Below are 26,129 nucleotides of genomic sequence, written 5' to 3'. Positions count from 1 at the left end.
TCATTTCACCAAAGCAATTAAATCGAGTTTTAAAATAAAATCTGTAACTAACCATTTCTCTATTTTATATTATAAAACATTTAATTAACTTCACATCGCCTAAAACGGCACATAAAAAGGATACACGGATCAAAAGTTACATAGGTTTAAAGTTCAAATTTTTTTATACACAGCAGGGTGCGCTTAGCGACCCTCCAGCGAGCTTATGGAATCAATTTTCCAATAACCCCGTTTGAAGCAGTCAAAGACAGTAGCTAACTACGTTGGAACCTCTGCTTAGCGGGCTAGGTCGGCTTAGCAGGCTCAATAAATTTTTTAAAAATGAACAGCATCCGCTTAACGGACTAGCTCCGCTTAGCGGACGTGCGATTATGCAGAATTTTACCTCTGTGACAGACCAGTGATTCCATACATCCTTCTCTCAAAATCCCTTCTAAACATCGATTAAAGGCATAAAATCATCATATACACCATCAGACATCATCAAACATCAATAAAAACGTATTTTCAATCAACAGTTCATGCAATTTCATCAATTACCTTAAACTATGACATTCCCAAACCTAACAATCCCAACCCCAATATATCCAAATCGAGTCAAACCATATCTTAATCAATTCTATCACCTATAATCACATAATAGATATTAACCGGAAGAGTCCCCCCTTACCTTGGTTCAAAATCCTTGAAATCCCTCTTCCTCTTCTTCTCCTTTCTCTGTTCTTTCACGTGCTTTGAAAACTCTTTCTGACTCTTCTATCTCTCAATTTCTAAAATCCCTTAATTTTATTGGAAAATAGAATAAAATGTAGTAAGCCTCACACTTATTACCCCCTTATTTACTAGACATCACCTCAAGCCCACTCATAATTTTCTAAATTTCCAATTAAAATACTAATTACTTCCAAATATTTAACCTAAACCTTAAATAAATTAAAACGGAAAATATGGGGTGTTTCACCTCTCCCCCACTAAAAGAGTTTTCGTCCTAGAAAACATACCTTAAGTGAATAGCTCAGGATAAGAGTCCTTCATTTGAATCTCCACCTCCCATGTAACATCCAACCTGTTGTTCCTCCCCAAGCTACCCTCATCAATGATATCTCTTTGCCACGCAACTGCTTCAACTTCCAGTCTTTGATCCTCATAGGAAATGCCTCAACTGTCAAATTGTCCTTCACTTGCACACCATCCACTTGGATCACATGAGACGGATCCGCAATGTATTTCCGCAACTGAGACACCTGAAATACATCATGCAAGTTCGCAAGCGTCGGTGGTAAAGCAATACGATAAGCAACGTCTCCTACTCTTTCCGTAATCTGAAACGGACCAATAAAACGCGGTGTCAACTTCCTTGACTTTAGCACTCGACCAACACCCTTCATAAGAGTTACTCTCAGAAATACATGATCTCCTTCTTGAAATTCCAGTGTTCTCCGCCTCTTATCGTGATAGCTCTTCTGACGACTCTGTGAAGCTTTCATCTTCTCCTGCATCATTTTAATCTTTTTTGTCGTCTCTGGAACAATCTCTGGTCCAATTACAGCATTCTCACCGGATTCATCCCAACATAACGGCATCCTACATCTTCTACCGTATAAAGCTTTCAACGGAGCTATACCAATGCTTGAATGAAAACTGTTATGGTAGGTAAATTCAATCAACGGTAAATTACTATCCCACGCACCACCTTTTTCCAACATACAAGTACACAACAATTCTTCCAACGATTGAATCGTCCTCTTTGTTTGACCATCAGTCTGCGGATGATAAGCAGAACTAAATCTCAACTTAGTACCCAACGCTTTCTGCAAACCTTCCCAGAATCTCGATGTTAACCTTAGATCTCTATTTGACACGATACTCGAAGGAATACCGTGTAAACTCACTATCTTCTCAATATACAATTGAGCTAACTTCTCCATCGATTAATCCATTCTCATCGGAATAAAGTGAGCAGGCTTCGTCCATCTGTCCATGATAACCCAAATAGCTTCACAGTTATTAACTGTCCTCGGAAAACCAGAAACAAAATCCGTAGATATGCTGTCCCACTTCCACTTCGGAATAAACAACGGGTGCATAGCTCCATACGGCTTTTGATGTTCAATTTTCGACTTCTGGCAAGTCAAACAAGAATAAACGAACTCAACAATCTCTTTCTTCATTCCAGGCCACCAAAATAAATTCTTCAAATCATGATACATCTTGGTAGCACCAGGATGAATACTCAACCCACTCCGGTGTCCTTCTTCAAGAATACTTTTCCGAAGATCGGAAATATCAGGGACACAAACACGATCACCAAACCTCATTATACCATTCTCGTCAATCCTGAAATCACCTCCTTTGCATTGGTTAATTAAATTCAATTTATCAACCAACTCAACATCAATTTTCTGACCCTCTCTAATTTCATCAAGAATTCCACTTGTCATCTTTAGCATACCCAATTTAATACTATTAGAAGTACCTTCACATACCAAACTTAGATCTCGAAATTGTTCAATCAAATCCAATTCCCGCACCATTAGCATAGACATATGTAAGGACTTCCTACTCAACGCATTAACAACGACATTCGCTTTACCCGGATGGTAATTCAGCCCAAAATCATAATCTTTAAAAAACTCTAACCATCTTCTCTGCCTCATATTAAGCTCTTTCTGATCAAAAAGGTACTTCAGACTCTTGTGATTGCCAAACACTTCAAACCTTATAAATAGTGTCTCCATAATTTCAATACAAAGACTACAACTACCAATTCTAATTCATGAGTCAGATAATTCCATTCATGCACTTTGAGTTGTCTCGACGCATAAGCCACAACCTGTTGATTATGCATTAATATACCACCCAATCCCATCAACGACACATCACAGTAAACCACAAAAGATTCCTCTAAATTCGACAAAATCAAGATCGGGGCACTAGTCAACTTCTTCTTCAACTCTTGGAATCCTTCTTCACACTTAGAATCCCAAATAAACGCTTGCCCCTTTCTATTCAACTTAATTAACAATAATGCTAACTTTGAAAAATCCTTCAATAAACTTCATTTAGTAACCCGCAAGACCTAGATAACTACGAATCTATGACGCAGACTTCGGGGTTTCCCACTGAGATACCGCTTCAACCTTTGTAGGATCTACGACAACGCCATTTTTGGAAATCACATGACCAAGAAAGCTTACTTCTTGTAACCAGAACTCACACTTCGACAACTTCACATTAAGCTTATTATCTTTTAACAATTCCAATACCACTCTTAGATGTTCCGCATGCTCTTCTTCGTTCTTAGAATATATCAGAATGTCATCTATAAACACTACCACGAACTTGTCGAGATAGAGATGAAAGATCCTATTCATATACTCCATAAAAACACCAGACACATTAGTATCTCCAAATGGCATCACTGTATACTCGTAATGACCGTACCTTGTTCTGAATGCAGTTTTCTGAATATCGTTCGCCTTCACTCGAACCTGATGATACCCAGACCTCAGATCAATTTTGCTAAATACACTTGCTCCAACCATCTGATCCATCAAATCATTAATCCTCAGTAATGGATATTGAATCTTGGTAGTAACTTTGTTCAGCTTTCTATAATCCACGCACAGTCTCATCAAACCCTATTTATTCTTTACCAACAACACTGGCGCACCCCATGGCAAAACACTAGGACAAATAAATTCCTTCTCCGGCAGCTCTTTTAATTGACTCTTCAATTCAGCCCCAACTCAGATGCCGACATGCGATAAGGCGCCATCAACACAGAACTCGTCCCAGGAATCAATTCAATAGCAAATTCCACTTCCCTCTCAGGTGGCAACTCTCTCTTCTGGAAAGACTTCTGGAAAATCACGTAGAACCAGTAATGCACTACCCACCGCTTTCCCTTTCAGTTCCATAGATGCAATTAACATAAACACGACTGCCCCATCTTTAATTGCTTCATCTACTTGTCTCGCAATCATTGCCAAATCTTCAACACTAGCATCTTCAGGAAAGATAACCGTCTTCGTAAAGCAATTAATATGAACCCGGTTGAATTCCAACCAGTTCATACCTAGAATAACATCAAGTTGTTCCAACGGAAGGCACACTAAGTCCATCCCAAACTTTCTACCAAAAATATCAACCGGACAATTCAAACAAGCAGAAGAAGTAGTTATTGAACCCGACGCAGGAGTGTCAATAACCATACTTTCATTAATATCAGATATTTCTAATTCCAATCTTTTAGAACAATCAATGAAATGAACGAATGAGTCACCCTAGTATCAATAATTGCAATTAAAGGCGTGCCATGGATAAAACACATACCTTTAATCAATCGATCCTCCGAAGTAGTCTCTAAACCAGACAAAGCAAAGATCTTCCCACCAGACTGATTCTTCTTCGGCTTAGTGCACTGTGGGCTGATATGGCCTTCTTTGCTGTAATTGTAGCAAGTCATGATCGCCATCCTACAATCAGTAGCAATATAACCTGCCTTACCATATTTGAAGCATTTCTTTTCTCCACTCTTGCACTCATTCCTTCTATGTCCAGTCTCACCACAGTTGTAGCATCTAATGAGAGCACTAGAATCTCCCCCACTAGGCTTCTTCCAATCACCAGCTTTAGGGTTTCCTTTGCCATACGGCTTACCTCTGTCCATAAGCTTCTTTCCTCTTTTTTCAACCAGCTCGCGAGAGTGAGCTGACTTCACTTTAATGTTGTCCTCTTCGAAGATTCTGCTGCAATCCACCAAATCAGCAAATCGACGAATCCTCTGATACCTGATACCTTGTTTGATCTCATCACGAAGACCATTCTCAAATTTGATTCACTTTGAGAACTCACCGGCCGCATCATTGTTGTAGTGAACATAGAACTTTTCCAGCTCAACAAATTTGGAAGCATACTCCGACACCGTCATATTATCCTGTTTCAACTCCAAGAACTCTATCTCCTTCCTTCCCCAAACATCTTCAGGAAAGTACTTCCTAAGAAACTCTCTCTTGAATATAGCCCAAATAATAGCTACACCATCATCGTCCAGTTCAGTTCTCATAACAACCCACCAGTCATCTGCTTATTCAGACAACATGTGAGTACCATACCTCACTTTCTGGTTCTTAGCACAATCAATAACTCTAAAAATTCTTTCGATCTCCTTCAGTTACTTCTGAGCACCTTCTGGGTCATGAGTGCCCTTGAACAATGGAGGATTGTTCCTCTAAAATCCCCCCAGCTGTCTGTTAGCACCAATTCCAGCTCCATTGGCATTTCCTCCCAGCACACCAGCAATCATTACCAGAGCCTCAGCGATAGCATCATCGTTTCTTCCACCTCTTCCAGCCATTGTTATGCTAATCACAAAACAATTCCATTAGCACCAAAAGTATCGGCAGTGATAACTCGCACTAGTCGTATATAAGGGAATAACTGACACTAAGACTCTGGTCACAACGACCGACTATGCTCTGGTACCACTATTGTACCACCCTTCTAAACCCCGCGGTAATTAATAAAATAATCGGAGTAAAACATAAAAACAAGGGTGCCACAATTATATAAAACAAATAAACAAATTGTAGTATTATGTCATGCTTTAATAGGAACGTTCACCAAACATTATCATGTTTATCACAGTGGAATAACAAAACATCTTCCAAAATAATTCCAACGAAAGATAATCCAAACCAAACAAAATAGAGTGTAACAAAATTAAACTCTAAATCTAACGTTCCTAGTGTTACAAGACCAGAGCATGACCGACACGACCCAACGACTAGATTAACTCTACGAGCTATCCTTACCAAAGTAAATAAGCCGCTACTCTTCAATTTGAAAATGTCAACATGTAAGGGTGAGTCTCATTCACAATTAATAAATAGTATGCATTCATAAGCAAGAAAATATCATAATATATCATTCACGCAATATGCAATATATTCAGATTTTCAATTGTCATGCATCAACCACAACAAATACATCACCCAACATAACACTGAAATCCATTCAATCATGTTATGACAAAAATGCATATGAACCAACTGACACTATGCATGTGGTACCAATAAGTCGTGGAATTAATCCACCTGACCGATCAAAACATCACCGAGATACGGCCCTATCGGCACAAATTCCACACAATGGGAATTATGCCGACCACTGATTCAAACATTACCGGGATTCAGTTATTAAAATGATTTATGAATGAATGCACACATATGATATACTTACACATCACCGATCCGATGAAATACATCGTCTCACCATAACTCACCATTATCATCACCAACAAGTATGCACATGTCTCCGCATCATTCAATCATTCACAGATTTATCACGACAATCATAGCAATAATCACATTTCTTCCGTTACCATAACAATACATTGTCATATTCACAAATCCACATATGCACAATGATCATTTCACCAAAGCAATTAAATCAAGTTTTAAAATAAAATCGGCCACTTTCCATTTCTCGATTTTATATTATAAAATATTTAATTAAATTCACATCGCCTAAAGCGGCACATAAAAAGGATACACGGATCAAAAGTTACATAGTTTTAAAGTTCAAAAAATTTTATACATAGCAGGGTCCGCTTAGTGACCCTCCAGCGCGCTTATGGAATCAATTTTCCAATAACCCCGCTGTTTACCCAGAAAAATGGTAAACAAGCGCTAGTTTCCTTTTTAAAGGTTACTTTTGCGGAATCAACTAGAATATTCCAGGACTAATTGCTTTAATTTGTTTATTACGTGTATCTGGTTTGTATTAAATGCAGCAATAACTTTTAAAGTAAAAGTAAACACTGAAATTAAAGGCTTTAAAGTAAATAAAGCAGTAAAAGAGCAGTAAATGTGCACTGAAAATGAGATTTAACGTAAAATGATTGCATAAATCAAACTGGTAGGCATACGTACATTCCAAAGTTGCACTCGTCACTCATCATTGCACAGAGATTTGAGTTTACTTGTGTTTTGTAGAAAATGCGGACCCTAAACTGTTCCTATGGAACTTGCTTAAATAGTAAAAATAAAATAACTACTACTAACGGTCGACTGATTATCGGTTAACACGTGTCTTCGACATGCAAAATCTTCAACTGTGAGACCTCCACGCGCCATGTGAAAACTGCCAGAAAACTGCTTGCAACTGCCTCTTGACTTCTGATGCCTTCCGACCTCAGTGCTATACTTAGACAAAATGTCTAAGTTTTTCTGTTTGTTCTAGTCGAACCTGCATCTTGACTAAATCTAGTCGAACCTTGGTCAATGATGGTTTATAGATAATCGAACGACAGCTTTGACTAAACAAGACCTTTCAGTCAGATTTTCCTCTTTAGATTCTTTAATAATCTCAACTGTTTTAAAGATTATTTACCATTATTTAATAAGTCGAAATCCTAGGGTAACAAATTGCCCCCCAAGCGACTTCTTTAGACTGACTTTAGAAAAGAGAAAAGATGGCGTTTCAGTTCTTTCTTGGGTTTCGACTTTTGTTCTCTTCTGACGCCATGATTACTTTGCACATCCCTAGGTACTAATTATTACCAAATTCTTAGGTAGTGGGCTATAACTACTCCCCACTTTCTGAAAACAGTTTCCAAAGCGTTTCTCTGACATGACCTTTGATTTCACAACTTCTTTTTCGCATGATTTCTGCTGACGTCATTATCAGCTTATATATATGTGCAACTTTCTTCTCCTTTTTCTTTCTTTCTCGTTTTACTTCTCTTCTCAAACGTTTCAGAAAGAACCATCTCTTTTCCTCTAACCTTTACCCATTTTCTTCTTCTCCTTTCATACACAACAATGGCAGCTACAACCACCAACACCACTGTGTACGCCACGGGTGCGAACCCTTTAGGGTTTATTATGTCCCGTGAAGAAGAAGAACAAGGATTAGATTTCATTCCTCAACCCAACCTTACTGAAGCCAAAGCCATCATTTGGGAAAACCAGATGTTAATCCCTTTTCAGATTACTGATAAATTAATGGCTTTCTCAGGGCCATTACCAGACCATCGTTACCACCCAGAGCAAACCACTGGTTTCTTTCCTTGCTTCCAAACCACCATGCCTGTAGCTTTCGACAAACCACGTCCCCTCGACTTGAAGTTTATGGACCCTTCGCTTAGGGTGTTTCGTTCGACTCCAGCTCCTGGCAACAAGGAATACTTGGCTTGGCTTAACAAAGTTCAAGCAAAAAAACAACAAAGATGGGAGGAATTGGGCATCTTCGACGCCATACAATTATCCAGAACTGGTCATAGAGTTTGTCCTCCCATGCTACTTGCTTCGATCTTCTTCTGGGAAGGTTCGACTAACACCTTCCACCTTCCTTGTGGAATGATAACTCCCACTCTCTTCGACGTGGCTGCCATCACAGGGCTTTCGCCATTGGGTGAAATCTTCGACCCAACTCTTCCCACAGAAATGAATTTCAATTTCACCAACGCTACCATCACCAAGTATATGCAAGATCATTATGACAAGTCGACAGAAGAAGTCTCTGACGAAGAGCATGTTGCCTTCCTCACCTACTGGCTCTCATACTATATGTTTTGTCCAGGATCTGTTCAGATTGCTAAAGCTTACATACCTTTGGCTATTCAGATTCATGAAGGTCGAAAGGTCTCTTTAGGTAAGCTTCTCCTTGCTTATCTTTACCATACTTTAGGCATAGCATCTTTAAGGATCAAACGTCTGCACGAAACTCCAAAACAACTCTCTCTGTCGGGACCTTATTGGCTCTTGCAACACTGGTTGAATGCCACCTTCGAGTCACATATAGGTTACACTGTTTCCAGGTCCATTCTAGAGGTCATGTATGACAGGAGGGTCGAAGGCATCAAACTTGCCTTTCAAACTCCTCAAGATGAGTCCAACAGGCCCAACCTTCTCAAATATGTGAGATTGTTTTCTGAATGTAAAACATTCATAGCTTCTATGGCCCCTTTTTCCAATCGATGTTTTGGGCCGACTTGGTTCAAAGCTATTTTCCCTGGGAACACTCCAACCCTTCGAGCTCAACTGAATGCTATTTGGGCTGCTTTTCTGACCCCAACACTTCTCTCTCATCGTATTGAGTCGACAGGCAAGTGCTATGGGTTTGTAAGTTATCAACCAAATTTGGTCTCTCAACAATTTGGTTTGAGCCAGATGCTACCCAAAAGCCTATATTCTCATGACAATGACATTTGTTACTCCGGTCGACCGTTTACATCTCGTCAACACCTTGACTGTTTAAAGTTTCATAACAAACAATCTCTGGAACACCCAATTTTCACCTTTCAAAACTCCTATTTTACAACTAAAGAGTTTAGTGAGTGGTGGTCTGAATACTACCAACTATTTGATCGAGATTCTTTTATCAAGAAACTGAATACTGCGTTCGACAAGTTAGAGGATCAACTTACCATAAGTAAGTATTTTATATCTGCTTTCGTTTTCTTTTCATTGTCAATAGCAATATTCTAATATCAATTTTAGATCTTTCAGGGCCTGATCTTACCAATCAAAACGAAATTCCTGCTCCTAAGCCAGGTCGAAAGCGCCCCAGCACGTCGAACAACACCACCACCAAGAAAAACAAAACTGTTAGAAAGGTACTTAACTTGATCTTTAATCTTGTCAAATCTATCGTAACATTCATTAATTATTATTCTTCCTTTTCAGTTGGTAGTTCCTACTGAATCAGACGAAACTACACCTCCACCAAATCAGGAAAGTGAGATCTTTTCACGACCCCCGCCTCCGACTCCACCAAAAAGACGAAAAGTTGTAAAGAACATTCCCAAAGTGGTTGTCAAGCCTCAAACAGCTCCAACAATTTCTTCGTCTCAAACTCTTCCTGAGGTGACTTAGCATTTTCCTCCCATATATCTCTTTCAATATCTCTGTTTTCTAACACTTTTCTTGAATAGAATGCACCAACTGTCGACCACACTCAGGAGAAAGTTGTCGAAGTTGCTGAGAAAACTGCTGAAGCCACTCCTGACTCCAATCCTTTTAGCTCTCAAAGGACTGACGCTTTTGGAAGCAACACTGATTCGGCTAACACTCCAGGTCGAAGTCGAACAGATCCTCAAGACAAACCCATCGTCGAACAATCACCTGCCATAAAAAATATTGAAGATGTTCCTCGACCAGAACCCAATGCAGCTTCTCAGTCAAGACCACATTCTATTGCTGACGATACTAATTCCAACAGTTCTCTTAGTCAGGAAGAAATTCTGGACTTGAAGAAGACTAATCCTGTGGAGGCTATCTTTCAACTTCAAAAGCTGCGACCAAGTTCTTTTGAGATTCCTGCTCAATCGACCAATCCTGATGCTGAGATTGATGCTTCTCTTGTCGAAGCTATATGCCAGCTGAAAGCCCATCTGAACGAACCTGAGTTTCTCGCTGTTCTTGAGAGTTCTGAACATCTTGGTGGAGAAATTCGTAAAATCCTCGACTTACTAATCAAAGCTTCTCTTCCAGCAGTTTTTGTTCGATTCTTCTTTGATTTTGAGGCGTACTTCGACCAGCTCTGGAGGGACCTTATGACGAAGAAGAACATTACTTGTCAGGCAAAGAACAAAGAGCGTGAAATGGAGAGGGAATGGGATGCCAGTGCAGCTTCGACCAAAAAGGTTGAAGAATTTCAGGAGAAAACTTTAAAGTTTTCTGATAAGAAGGGAGAGATCGACAACAAGATTGCTGATTACAAGGCTCAAATTGAAGACCTCAACAAGAAGATTCAAGATCTTGAACAAGAGAAAATCAGTTTGGCTCAAACTGAAGAGGTCCCTTCGCCTGAAATTGTTAACCAGGAAGTCTTGAAAGGACTTGTTCATGGTGAAAATGCCCTCAAGTTGGAAAGCAACGTTCGACAGCTCAAACAAAATTTGTCTCGACTTGATTCTAAGATTGAATTTGAATCAGCCAAGTTAACCTATTTTAGGAATAACTTTCCAACTTTGTAATTTTATTTTCGACCTAGCTGGCTATCCTTTTTGTAATGACTATCAACGTGCTCTATAAGAACCTTTTGTAATGATTGGCCAAATTTTTAGCCATTTTAATATAATCTTTTGGTTTTATTCTATTATGCGAATTTCTTGAAGTATAGGTTTATATTTTTTCAAATATTTACCATTTATCCTCAAGATTCGACCATCTGAATTTAGTTCTTCAATTTCATATGCATTGTTTGAAAACACTTGCGAAATTTTGAATGGTCCTTCCCAACTTGGGGACCACTTACCCAATAACTTGTTCCTTTGATCCATGGGTAAAATAACTTTCCATACATAATCACCTACCATGAATGTTTTTTCTTTGACTTTCTTGTTGTAAGCTTTCGCCACTTTTTCCTTTTGTCTTATTAACTTATCCAACCCTATTAGTCGTTCTTCGTCTAATTCTACTAGTTCATCTAACATCATACTCCAGTATTCTTCAGGCGAAAGACTGTTTTGTCGTTGAATTCTTGTTGACTGTAAATGAATTTCTGCAGGCAATACAGCACCATGCCCAAAAGTCAAACGAAAAGGGGTAGTATTTATTGCTTCCTTTGAAAAACGAACAGCAACTGCTTAGTGGACTAGCTCCGCTTAGCGGACGTGCGATTATGCAGAATATCACCTCTGTGAAAGACCTGGGATTCCACACATCCTCCACACATCATCATAAACACCATCACACATCATCAAACATCAATAAAAACGTATTTTCAATCAATAGTTCATGCAATTTCATCAATTACCTTAAACTATGACATTCCCAAACCTAACAATCCCAACCCTAATATATCCAATCGAATCAAACCATATCTTAAACAATTCTATCACCTATAATCACATAATAGATATTAACCAGAAGAGTCCCCCCTTACCTTGGTTCAAAATCTTTGAAATCCCTCTTCCTCTTCTTCTCCTTTCTCAGTTCTTTCACGTGCTTTGAAAACTCTTTCTGACTCTTCTATCTCTCTATTTCTCAAATCCCTTTATTTTATTAGAAAATAGAATAAAACTTAGTAAGCCTCACACTTAGCACCCCCTTCTTTACTAGACACTACCTCACGCCCACTCATAATTTTCTAAATTTCCAATTAAAATACTAATTACTTCCAAATATTTAATCTAAACCTTAAATAAATTAAAACGAAAAATACGGGGTGTTACAACTCTCCCCCACTAAAAGAGTTTTCATCCTCGAAAACATACCTCAAGTGAATAGCTCAGGATAAGAGTCCTTCATCTGAATCTCCACCTCCCATGTAACATTTCCACCTATTGTTCCTCCCCAATCTACTCTCATCAATTCCATCTCTTTGCCATGCAACTGCTTCAACTTTCAGTCTTCGATCCTCGTAGGAAATGCCTCAACTGTCAAATTGTCCTTCACTTGCACATCATCCACTTGGATCACATGAGACGGATCTGTAATGTATTTCCGCAACTGAGACACCTGAAATACATCATGCAAATTCGCAAGCGTCGGTGGTAAAGCAATACGATAAGCCACGTATCCTACTCTTTTCATAATCTAAAACGGACCAATAAATGTGGTATCAACTTCCTTGACTTCAGCGCTCGACCAACACCTGTCATAGGAGTCACTCTCAAAAATACATGATCTCCTTCTTGAAATTCCAGTGTTCTCCGCCTCTTATCGTGATAGCTCTTCTTACGACTTTGAGAAGCTTTCATCTTCTCCTGAATCATTTTAATCTTTTCTGTCGTGTCTTGAACAATCTCTAGTCTAGTTACCGCACTCTCACCGGATTCATACCAACATAATGGCGTCCTACATCTTCTACCGTATAAAGCTTCAAACGGAGCCATACCAATGCTTGAATGAAAACTGTTATTGTAGGTAAATTCAATTAACGATAAATAACTATCCCATGCACCACCTTTTTCCAACACAAAAGTACGCAAAAAATCTTCCAACGATTGAATCGTCTTCTCTGTTTGACCATCAGTCTGCGGATGATAAGCAGAACTCAATCTCAACTTAGTACCCAACGCTTTCTGCAAACCTTCCTAGAATATCGATGCAAAGCTTAGATCTCTATCTGACACGATACTCGAAGGAATACCATGTAAACTCACTATATTATCAATATACAATTGAGCTAACTTCTCCATCGAATAATCCATTCTCATCGGTATAAAGTGAGCAGATTTCGTCAGTCTGTCCTTGATAACCCAAATAGCTTCACAGTTATTAAGTGTCCTCGGCAAACCAGAAACAAAATCCATAGATATGTTGTCCCACTTCCACTCCGGAATAAACAACGGGTGGATAGCTCCATACGGCTTCAGATGTTCAATTTTCGACTTCTGGAAAGTCAAACAATAATAAACGAACTCTTGCAATCTCTTTCTTCATTCCAGGCCACCAAAATAACTTCTTCAAATCATGATACATCTTGGTAGCACCAGGATGAATACTTAACCCACTCCGGTGTCCTTCTTCAAGAATACTTTTCCGAAGTTCGGCAAAATCAGGGACACAAACACGAACACCAAACCTCATTATACCATTCTCGTCAATCCTGAAATCACCTCCTTTGCCTTAGTTAATTAAAGTCAATTTATCAACCAACTCAACAACATTTTTCTGACCCTCTCTAATTTCATCAAGAATTCCACTTGTCAACTTTAGCATACCCAATTTAATACTATTAGAAGTACCTTCACATACCAAACTTCGATCTCGGAATTATTTAATCAAATCCAATTCCCGCACCATTAGCATAGACATATGTAAGGACTTCCTACTCAACGCATCAACAATGACATTCGCTTTACCCGATTGGTAATTCAGCCCAAAATCATAATCTTTAAGAAACTCTAACCATCTTCTCTGCCTCATATTAAGCTCTTTCTGATCAAAAAGGTACTTTAGACTCTTGTGATCGCTAAACACTTCAAACCTCGAACCATATAAAAAGCATCTCCATAATTTCAATACAAAGACTACAGCTACCAATTCTGAAAATTCTAGTAACTCACGCTCGATGTCTTGCTGGATGTTATGACATCCACAATTACAGAACACATAATTAAAATAGAAACGCATAAAAATAATAAAGAACACACATAATTGTTTAATTCGGAGTTAAATTCCCCCGTTTACAACTCCTCACTTAAAACATACCTAATGTAATTCCAATCTATTCCTAGAACTGAGTATCTCCACTCACTCCCCCTCAATCACAGCAGTGATTACAAATAAACATTAAACAAATTCAGAGAGAAGACACACTTCAAAAAAACACCTTGATCTGATTAAAAGCTTCAATCAAGAGACACACACTCGTGCTTAAAAGCTTAGAGTGACAATTAACACAAACAACCTATTCCAATGTGTAGCGGTGAATTTGGTGAGACTAGAGTCATGGGAAGACTTAGCTCATTTTAATCAGAGTCGCCACCGCGCTTTATTGTTTCCAAAAAGGAATGGGTGAAAGAGCGAATAAAACCCACAAAAGTTTTTAAAATCAAAACTAATAAACTTATCAGAGATTTGGCTACGGAGGGTTTGTTATACAAGGGGAAGGTTTTAAGCACCCCTCATATCCATGGTACTCCATGGGAACCTCTTTGTTTTTGTGTTATTATTTTTTGTTTATAAATGACCTTTTTTGTGAAAATCTTATGTGAATACTTGTTTGAAATAGAGGGTGGGGATGGGAAGAGAAGTTTTTGAAAGTGAGCTCGATAAGATATCGCATCTTAGGCCTACATACCCCTTTGGTGTAATAGGGAAGTCAGAGCTTCTGTAGTTCCTCTTTTAAAAAGGAAAAAGAGGGCCAAAGTGACCAAAATCTTTTTGGGTGTGAGCTTTAAAATACTCACAAGGTTTTTAAAAGGAGGGTTAAGCTTTAAAATACTTAACAAGTTTAAAAGAAGATTAGGCTTTAAAATACATAATAAGTTTAAAAGTTTAAGCTTTAAAATACTTATCAATTTTGGAAAAGGAATTAGGCTTTAAAATACCTAATAAGTTTAAAAGGGTTAAGCTTTAAAATACTTAACAAATTTAAAAAGAATCAAAGAAGGACCAAGCTTTAAAATACAAGGTCAATGGGGTAAGAGAAGTTTCACCGGGGATAATTCATCTCTTAACACCAAGGTTTTAAAACAAGGTCAATGGATCAAGAATAGTTTCACCAGGAATAATTCTATTCTTAATACCAAGGTTTCAAAACAAAAGGGTTTTGGCTAACCTTTATCAATACTAAACCATAAACAAGTGAAAAGCTTTAAAATACTTGACACAAAAATAAAAGAGATTGGAAAAGAATTTAAGTTCCTTGACAATTTAGTCAATATCATTCTCATCCTTTGGATAAAACATCAAGCTTAAACAATTAACAACAAATACCTCATGTATGTACAAGAGTAAACAAATGAGTGTTAACAAGCAAGATATGAATGTATCTAAGCCCTTGGATTCAAATCATGTATGAATTATGAATGATTAATGTGATGATTAAAAATTGGGTTAGACAAAATAATAATAAGTACAAATCACATGGATATAAAATCAACAAGTATGTACAAGACAAAGATTAATAATTAAGTACAAGACATGGATTAAAATCAACAAGTATGTATAAAGAGAAACATGGATAGACAAAGATCAACATGTTGCAAATTTTTTGGTTATGGTTTTAAACCTAAGGTTTTCAAATTAGGGTTTTAGAAACTAGGGTTTTGAAACACACACCAAAACCTAATTAATTTTAATTGTTAAGTACCAATTTCTTTGGGAGAAATGGTCTAAGGGCACATAGATAAGTGAGAGACACTCTAACCTAACCCTAAACAAGTATTTACAAAAATATACTAAGTTACTTTGGGAAAATATTCAAAAAGAAACATATTTTTGTTGTTTTTAAATTTTAAAAGACTTGTTTTTAATTAATTTTAAAATGATGATAAAATAAACATTTTTTAAGATTTTTTTTAACATGGTATGAAAATACACAAAATAAATAACACATACAAAAAAGAAGGGATTAAGAAGATTAATTTTCCTATATTTGGTGATTTTTTCAAAGTTATAAAGAAAATGATAAAAATTAATAGTAAAAAATTAGGTTTTGTCCTCAAAGGGACTTGAACCCAGGCCCTCACGTTTGCAGTCTAAAACCAAAGCCAATGGGCCATGCGTTGCAAGTGATCATAAGGCTCATCCAGTTTAAGATAACACTTAACTAGAAGTGAAAACGTGAAAAAATAAAATGCAAAAGGTCTGGGGCGAGGGGGATTCGAACCCCAGACCCTATGGACGCGCACACAAACACAAAAGCCTTGCCATTTGAACTTAACGATGTATTCGTTTAGTAAACAACTTCATAACAATATATTTTGAAAATGCACGCTAAATGGAAATTTGAATTTCCCATCAAACTTCATCTTCTTCGTGATGAAGAACAAGAACGCATCCATGGCTGATTTTGCCATTTTCTCAAATAAGCATCAATTTTAAAAATCTAAGACCCTAAATTGATCAGAAAATCATCACGAATCCAACCATGTGACTCACAAACAATAACATTCAAAGATTAACACGAATTCATGAAAAATACGTATGAACCCTAAAACCTAAATTTGAAATTAAATGCTTAACATGAACGATAAATCTCTAATAGCTTAGGGCTATTGATTAGCACATAACAACAAACATTTTGATATCCAGAAACGCATCAATGGAGTCTCAACCAAGAGACTCAAGTTTCAGCTCATATACCTCTGAAAATGGCTTCGGGTAGGGCTATACAATGGACCTGGGAATGCCTCAATGATCCAGAAAGCTTCTATGGACCTCAGGGAAGCTATTGCAATGCTCAAAAGCTCTTGATTGTACCTGCAAAACAAAACTCGATTTCACCTAGAACTTGAAAATTTTATGGTGAGTTAGCTATGAAAATGGTGTTACAGATCCACAAAAGTTGTCTGGTTAGCTTCTATATGATGTTTAGAAGCTAACAAACACAAAAGGCCTCAAAATGCACAAGTAAATTCTGATTTGGCAAGTTTGAGCTCAAAGGTTCTTTAATGGAGTTTTTGAATAGTGATTTTGAATTGTAGGTGCTTGGCTTGTGTTTGGGGGTTTTTAATAGCTTCAATATGAAAAATAGAAGCTATTATAAGTGTTGATTAAATTTGGAAGTGTTTGGTTTAGAAAGTGGCAAGTTATGAGCTTAAAAGCTTTGAAAATGAACCAAAAATGGTGATTTTTGGTTAAAGGCCTTTTGTAGGTTAAACAGAGTATGGACAGCTTCAGAATGGTATTTAGAAGTAGTTTAAACCCTTGTTTGACACCCAGAACTTATGGAACTAAAAATGACTTGAAAAATGCAAAGGTAAGAAAAGGAGAATTTTAAGTTGATAGGTCACTTGGAGAATTTTGGTGTAAGTGATCAAATGAGCAATGCCCTCTATTTATAGGCAAGATTTAGGGGTTGTGGGAGGGAAAAACTCAGAAGTTTGAAGCTCACGTGTGATCTTGTACCATGTTGCTTCTTTGTGAAGAAAAGAGAAAGTTATGGTTTCGATGGTGAGGTACAAAGCTTTAAGCATGCTTGCAAGGTTTGGATTTGATCTTAGAGGCTTTCTTGTTGGTTTCAACTTGCTTTTTCTGCAGAGGGAACAAGTTAGAGGCTCAAGACAAGTTGACTTAGCATAAAGCGATGCTTTTCTAAAATGGAAGTGGTGACTTTTGTACACAAATAGCATGAAACTTGGATAATGCTTAGAACACTTGGATCATAGCTCAAAAGAATGTGTAATCCTATGATTATGGCCTCTTGAACAAGTTAAAATGGTTGTACTTGAGAGATTCCCACAGATTTGAGTGAATTTTGGACTTTGTTCTTCATGTTCTTCATGAAAATGCTTCATTTCAAGTGTTCATGGTACCATATTGACAAAATCAGATCTCATGGATGAAGCCATGGATTTTCATGCTACTTGGCTCTTTGGAAATCCCTTGCAACATACTTCAAATGAGTAGTTGAAAGTTTCCTTAAACTCCTTTTGGATCATTGAAAAAAATGGCCATAAAGTTAAGAAAAAATCCAAGTAAAACACTTGAAATAATCCCATATCTCTTAAAATAATCACTTTTTGAAAAAAGTTCCGATGTGATAAGTTGTTTGTTTTGCCAAGATCTACAACTTTCATGTTGGGAGTTTTTTTGACTTGTGTAGGTGAAATTTTGAGATCCATGAACTAGGTCAAAATACACTTAAAAACCCTAATTTGACTTTTTGTTGACTTTTTTATTCTTGATGAATTCTTTGAATTTTCTTTGACCAAATGTCTTCAATATCCATATGATGATGATTTGGATCCTTAAAAGTCCATGGTTGACTATTTTCTTCAAAAGTCAAAGGTTGATTTGTATAGTTGACTTTTTCCAAATGAATGGTTGTCTTGTGATTTCCAAATGAATCCAGCTCTCCTCTTCAAATGAATGACATGAATGGACTATAATGTTGATTTGGATTCCCTTGAATCATATTTTGAGTCTTGGAACCATCTCCTAATTAAAAGTCAACCCTCCAGTGAAATTAGGTCAAAAACCCTAATTGGAACTTCTGATGAACTTGAAGGTGATTGATCTTGTATTGAACCATCTTTGGGCCTTGATATTGATTGTAGAACCCTTTGAATCATGGAAGAATGATGAATTCCTTTGTGGGCCTCAAAACCCTAATTTGCTCAACTTCTCCTTGATCAATCTCCTGTCTTAGGACACAAGCAACAAACAACAGTTTTTTTTTTGTATTTTTGGTTAGCAAATGATAAATGCACGATGATAATGATAACAATGATGATCCTAATGCTTAGGCTATGGGGGGATCTTAGTGGTCAAAAATTGGGGTGCAACAGATGCCCCTATTTAAGTTCCTGATACCTGATGAGGGGAAGGTGGAATCTTCGTCTCAGCATGGTAGGAGGGACTTAAATATAAAAGATAGCACAATTTTGGACCCTGAGAGCCCACATGCATGATATGAAAGCAAAATATATATATATATATATATATATATATATATATATATATATATATATATTTGATTTTTTATGGAGTAAACAAAAACATCCTTCCTTTAAATTGGGAGGAAGGAAACAGATCTACTGGGGACATGTAATGAACAGTTCCTGACACTTGGGAAATGGACAAGGTATCAGACTTTGGAAAACTCAAGATTTTTACAGAACAATGTTTAATCTTCTCCACAGGCTGCATTCTCATGCTGGGGAAGGAAATCAATGGGATTTCTTAATGAACTGTCTCATACGCTGGGGAGACTTCCCATTCAATAGGGATAATAAACTTCAACATGAACTGTCCCGACGCTGGAGGGACTAACTATTTATAATAATCTTCAACTAATCATTCATAAATAACTTAAGCATGAACTGTCTCGACGCCGGAGAGACTAATCATTCATAAAGGATAATAAACTTTAACATGAACTGTCCCGACGTTGGAGGGACTAACCATTCATAAATAACTTCAGCATGAACTATCTTGACGCTGGAGAGACTAACCATTCATAAAATTCTTTAGGTTCTTCAATAGATTGTCCTCATCATCTATTGTGAATCTTCTATCGTGAAGTGTCTTCTTACACCAAGAGACTGATCACTTGTAAAATCAGGTTCTTCAACAGACTATCTTCATCATCTTGAGAAGGCCAACCATCTATTGTGAAACTTCTATAATGAACTGTCTTCTTGCACCAAGAGACTAATCACTTGCAAAATCAGGTTCTTCAACAGACTATCTTCATCATTTTGAGAAGGCCAACCATCTATTGTGAAACTTCTATAGTGAACTGTCTTCTTGCACCAAGAGACTGATCACTTCTTTCAAGAAGAAAATTGGGGACACACAAGCTGCTCAAATAAAGAGATCATGACTTGTCGTCAGGTAATAACTGCAATGGTAATTGCTGGGGATATAAATCCAACTTTCTGGGGAAAACATCAGGTCTTCAATCGTGCAAACTAAATGCACTCCGAGAATCCAGGATTCGATGATCCAAATAATCATATCTGCTGGAGATAAAGTTCAATCCAAGGCGGAGTTAGAATGAAACATCAAACAAGACGCTTCCCATTGAGGAACAAGCTCAAAATGGGGATTCACCCTATCTACAGACAGGTGAATAAGCTGAAACAAGATCTTCCCATGGGGAACAAACTCTCTGGGGGAACATAAAAATTAAGGGTCTTTCTAGCTAAAGCTGACACTTAAATGGAAGGAGTAAAGACATTGCTTAGGGAATAATAAGCTAATCATATCAACAAGATGCAAATGATGTGCATGAATATATGATGCATGAATGCATGAGTGCATAACTGAGTGTTATGTGCATACTGACAAAACAAACATATAATAAGATGACCACACTGGGAAATGACAACACCAGGGTATATACTCGCTTGATTGTTAATGATATCTTTCGTTGCATGGGATACAAATCTTGCAGGGGAAAAGAATATTCTTCAAATCAATCTTCAATATCAAAGGATTAATTTCGAGAAGAAAACCCGTTGAAAAGGGGACCACATTCCGAGAAGAAAACCCGTCTTCGGCTGGAGATAACTTGTGTCAAGATCTAGCTGCTTTGTAGGAGTGAAACCTGTCGGTGCTTTCGCTTCTTGTTTCGAGAACCAACTCTCCTGGGGATTTTAGGTCAACATTTTCCTCTGTATTTAGGAATCTTAAGAAAACGTTCTATCTTTTTATTTTGAAAAACAACTTTCGACTTTGTTTCAAATCTATTAATTTCAAAAACAAAATTTTGTTAGGAGTGAATTAATGGTAAATTCATGTGTTACATTAACTACCTTTTGAGCTAAAAGTGAATAGATCTTATGATTTTTAAGGGTTTTATAGTTAGAATTGAACTTTCGAGGTTTGATGTTAATTGTAGAACAACTTGCGTCACTTTGGGTGTTATTTGTGCAGATATTGAAGTTAAGAAGCATAGACGAAGGAACACGCAAGCGTAGAAGCTCTGAAGAAGTGGAATCACAAAGAATTGGGTTAAAGCAAGTGGCGAGCCGCGCTAAAGAAGAGGCGAGACGCACGAAACCTTCTGTCTTGGGTTCGCGCCGCGCCAGGCCGTGTCGCGCCGCGGTGACTACGTTATAAAGAAAAAGGCTATAAATGCAAGCCCTAATCTTCATTAACCATAACTTTTGGAAGAGAGACTTTTGGTGAGCAAAATTCAGAGAGCAATCCTAATTCAGAACAACAAACAACTTCCGACGGAGAATTCAACATCAATTGAAGACATTCCCTTGATGAAGATGAATCCATCCATGAAACCTTGTTTGTTCTTCATGTCTATGGAGAGCTAAATTCCTTTTGTTGAGTTTAAGGTAGTAGTTAACTTATGAATATACAATACCGTTGATTAATTCTTATGAACAATTGTTTGAGATTATTATCAATAAGAAACCTTGTTTTTATCTTAAATCATTGTGGAGTCTTTGATCGAAAGAAAGGATTCTAACTTTTGCCCTAGGTTACTATATTGATTCAATCCCAATTTTCAGAGATGGAATTGTGATTGGGTTTTCATAATTATCGTTCTTTATTACAATTATCAATATTGATATTTGGAGAGATCGAATCTCATACCGGTAAAAGTTTATCTAATTTGATTTGCAGACATGGAATCATATTTGAGGATAAGTGTAGCGGGGAAAATCTGACATCGAAGCCATGGGATTGACTCGAATCAATATTCCGTTTTGAAATCGCCACCGCGCTTTATTTTTTCAAAGGAAAAGGGAAAAGAACGTAAAACCCAAAGTTTGTTTTTAAAACAAAAAGAAGAGATCTTAGGTACGGGTGTTGTTTATACAAGGGGAAGGTTTTAAGCACCCCTCATATCTGTGGTACTCCACAGGAACCTTTTTGAAAATCTGTGTGTGTGTGCTAAAAAAGGGTTTGTTTTATTTTTAAAATAAGCTCGGCAAAGCGTTTAGCTTTGGGCCTACATACCTCCTCGGTGCAATGGAGAAGTCAGAGCTAATGTAGTTCCGCTTTTGGGAAAAACGTTTTAAAAACGAATAAACACTTTGGTGTCGTTAGAGAGAAATACTCAGCCATTGATCTTGAGCATGAGAACAAACAAGTTCTTTGCATCGCAAATGAAAGAAGGGCTCCAACTCGGATAAAATCAACGAGTATGCCACTAGCTCTCTCACGCGGAAAAGATCTCGTTATTATCAATCAATTTCAAAATCGTGGGGTATAACCACTCGTTTCGACAGTTAACGGTGTCTAAACTTTTGAAGAAAAGCCACTAAGGGCGAAAGATATTTTTGAGAAAAAAGGTTTTGAAAAGGTTTGCAAACATAAGAATGTTTTGGAAAAAGAGAGAAGATTTTGAAAATTTAAGAATGGGAGGAGATGAAGAGGCTAACCTAGTGCATAAAATAAAAGCTAAGGAAAGAAACGGTCTAACCAAATAAGAAGCCAACACTTGACATTAAGAGCCAAGGTAGTTTTCCCATCCTTTGGATTTATCAATACCAACACATTAACACTTGGGGATCCAGATGAACTTATTGTCTTAGCACCACTTTGCATTAAGCACATTAAGGTTCTGACGAAAATCGGGCAGAGTAACGGCTGTTTTCGGGTAAAATCCTTATTTCAATGCCTTGGAATTAACCATCAAGGGCTTTCAAGGAAATACCTGCACACATAAACATACAACAGAACAATGCCAGACAGACAGAACAATCACAGGATAGTAATAGAATAGGTCCAGAGGTACTAGGTCCATAAGTCCGAATCTCCAAATTGCTAAGGATAGTAACCGATAGTCCAAAGAGAGCCTTATGTATTTTTTTAGATTTTTGGTTATTTATTAGTGTTTTAGCAAGAAAAGATAAAGTATGGTCCAAGTGGACAAAAGAAAAATGACGGAAAGTAAATATGATGAAATGATAAAGTAAAGCGATAAGGCGAGAAATATAAAGAGCGGTAATATAAAGAGCGGTAATATAAAGGTGCGGAAATTAAAGTTAGTTGTTAAATGTTAAAGATAACCATCTTGAAACTTGTCAAGTATGTTATCAAAGTTAGTATGAAGATCTATGGTGAGTGAATGATGTACTCGGATTTAAAGTCAATGGGGCTTATCAGAAGCTCGATAAAATCATAGCGACTACACGATAAAAACCTCCACAAGTCTTAAATCAACCGCATACAATTCTCTTCCATGTTTGATCTTTTTTATTCGGGACACGAAATATTGCGCTATGTTAAGCAGATCGCCAAGTGATTTATGTAGAAATCACCCTACAACGAGGCCGGTCAAAACTTTATGTGCTAATGCATGCGAGAAGAACGATATGTAGATCGCCTTCCGAAAGCAATACCGCACGAAAAGAAAATAGGTAACGATCTAGTCTTTACTAAGAATCCATAAGAATTCTCAAAGTATTAAGACTTTCATCGATCAAAAGAAAAAAGGAGAAGGTGAAGGTAAAATGCATAAAGATAATCAACTCACACTATCATTAATATCATTCATCTAATATTATGGATTTGGTTCTTTCCAACCTATCAACATCCTAGATCCAATGATATTAATGAAATGGAGGAAGAAGAATAAAATTCACAAAAGATAATCACAAGAATGAAAACAAATTGATCTAGTCTTCATCAAGAATCCATAGAATTCTCAAGATGTTAAGACTTTCATCGATCAAAAGAAAACAAGATGAAAAAGATAAGAATAGAAACAAATTGATCTAGTCTTTATCAAGAATTCATAGAGTTCTCAAGATGTCAAGACTTTCATCGATCAAAGAAAGATAAGATGAAAAGATAAGAATGAACACAAATTGATCTAGTCTTCATCAAGAATCCATAGAATTCTCAAGATGTCAAGACTTTCATCGATCAAAAGAAAGATAAGATGAAAATAAGAATGAAAACATAAAAGATAATCAACTCACACTATCATTAATATCATTCATCTAATATTATGGATTAGGTCATTTCAAACCTATCAACATCCTAGATCCAATGATATTAATGAAGTGGAGGAAGTAGGAAGCCAAAACAAGCATAAAAAAGGCAAAAAACCACATTCTGCCAGCAGGAAATCGATTTCATGCAGAGGGAAATCGATTTCCATAGTGCAGTTTTCAGAAAAAACAAGTCACGCTCAGCAGGAAATCGATTTCAGCCTTAAGGAAATCGATTTCCTCAGTGCAAAATCCAGCAAAAACAGCATTTAGAGGCATAAAACTTGACTTGAACAAACATACAAACACCTTATGATCACACATCAATTGGAGCACGAATTTTCCATCAAATCAACAACAAATAGCACCAATATAGCATCAAAGATGCATTGAACACAAACCACAAAGGATCTACATCATGATACACAAAAAGGATGAAGAGAATTTACCAAATCTTGCACAAACTTGGATCTACTTCAAGAATCACCAACACAAATCTTGATCTCTCAACAATTGAAGAAAAAAGAGTGAAATGGATGGTGGCTTAGCTCAAAGTTTGTGAGGTTCAAGATGTGACTCACAAACTTTATGAAAGAAAAAGAGCTTTGGTGAATTTGGTAGGGATGAGGAGAGAAATTGCAAGGGATTTGTTGGCTCTCCAAGCTTGAGAAATGAGAGAGTAGTGGGCTCTATTTATAGGATGAGAGCAAGAGTAGTGGTAGTTTGGTCATTTGGCCTTTGGTAATTAGCTTGTGTTTAATTGATGATTAAAGTGGTGTTTAAATGGTAAGAAAAGGTAAAATGAGGTTTAAGTGGGTTTAATGAAGGAGTTAATTTTGATGAGGTGGAAAATTGGTAAAATGATCAAAGAAAAAGGTGCCAAAATGATGTCAAGCTTCCCTCCTTATATTTTTTGAATTTTGCCTGAAGGAAATCGATTTACCCAGGAAGGAAATCGATTTCACTCTGTTCCAGAAGAGAAATTGGCGCAAAATACACTAGGGAAATCGATTTACCCAGGAGGGAAATCGATTTCATGCTGTCCAGAATGTGATTTTGGTGAAGATTGCTGCAGGGAAATCGATTTACCCAGTAGGGAAATCGATTTCATCAGTCAAAAATGTGAAAAATGCCTTGTTTATTGCATGTCTTGGCTTGGTACCTACAAAACAAAAGTCTACAAAGAAACAAAGCAATATTTTTGGTATTTGGGTTAGTATAAGCATACAAGATACACAATCATTGGTGCTTGATGGTCCCTCTTATTGATGAGGTGAGTGCAACACCATAAACAAAACTTCCAAGTGAAGCTCTTGATTAGTGATTGAGATGTGAATGATATAGGATCTTAGGGTCAAAAATTGGGGTATGACAGATGCCCCTATTTAAGTTTCTTCGATTTGGAGATACGATGATTGGAAATCTTCGTTTTGACAAAAATCGAAGAGACTTAAATATATAAAACACAATTTTTGATCCTAAGATGCAATGCAATGTTAATGAATGCATGTGATGATAATGATAACACTGGGGAGTATCAGGTGATCCACTGGGGAAAACAAATGTCTTGATATAACTCCGCTGGGGAAACAGATGTCTTGCAAGTAGGAACTCCTCTGAGGAAGGCAAGACTTTGTTGGAGACGGAACTTTTAGTGGGAAAAGAAATTTCTCTGGGGAAACACTTCGCGTCAGAGAGGTTAGAGCATCCTCTTTCACTGGGGATGAGAAAAGGGGTCATCCTCTTTCACTGGGGATGAGACAGTATGTATCTGAATACCCATCTTCTGTTAACAGAAATCAGATCATCGTACCACTGATGAAGAGATGTACCGCCGTACCACTGACGATAACACATACCCACGTTCCACTGAAGGTATTAAGGAGATATACCACCGTACCACTGATGATATAAAAGGAGATGATTCATCGACGTACCACTGACGATGAAAGAGATGTACCGCCGTACCACTGACGATAACACATACCCACGTTCCACTGAAGGTATTAAGGAGATATACCACCGTACCACTGATGATATAAAAGGAGATGATTCATCGACGTACCACTGACGATGAAAGAGATGTACCGCCGTA

The 26,129-nt window shown here is 37.3% G+C and overlaps 2 protein-coding genes across 2 annotated transcripts; both read right to left on the bottom strand.

Annotated features, from left to right (window-relative positions):
• Positions 1 to 1,031: 1,031 nt before the first annotated feature.
• LOC131633139 (uncharacterized) lies at positions 1,032 to 5,068 on the bottom strand. The gene is made up of 5 exons (XM_058903858.1): positions 4,845 to 5,068; positions 4,570 to 4,751; positions 4,336 to 4,500; positions 3,882 to 4,009; positions 1,032 to 1,244 (listed from the first exon to the last, which is right to left on the bottom strand). The coding sequence occupies exons 1-5, from the start codon at positions 5,066 to 5,068 to the stop codon at positions 1,032 to 1,034; spliced, it is 912 nt and encodes a 303-aa protein (XP_058759841.1).
• Positions 5,069 to 12,356: 7,288 nt separating this feature from the next.
• Positions 12,357 to 12,847, bottom strand: LOC131633137 (uncharacterized). Its single transcript, XM_058903857.1, has 2 exons — positions 12,560 to 12,847; positions 12,357 to 12,470 (listed from the first exon to the last, which is right to left on the bottom strand). The coding sequence occupies exons 1-2, from the start codon at positions 12,845 to 12,847 to the stop codon at positions 12,357 to 12,359; spliced, it is 402 nt and encodes a 133-aa protein (XP_058759840.1).
• Positions 12,848 to 26,129: the final 13,282 nt, after the last annotated feature.

Source organism: Vicia villosa, unplaced genomic scaffold, assembly GCF_029867415.1.
Source record: "Vicia villosa cultivar HV-30 ecotype Madison, WI unplaced genomic scaffold, Vvil1.0 ctg.001080F_1_1_3, whole genome shotgun sequence".
Lineage (NCBI taxonomy): Eukaryota > Viridiplantae > Streptophyta > Magnoliopsida > Fabales > Fabaceae > Vicia > Vicia villosa.
The sequence above is the reverse complement of the archived record's forward strand: the minus strand, read 5'-3'. Positions and strand labels throughout refer to the sequence as shown.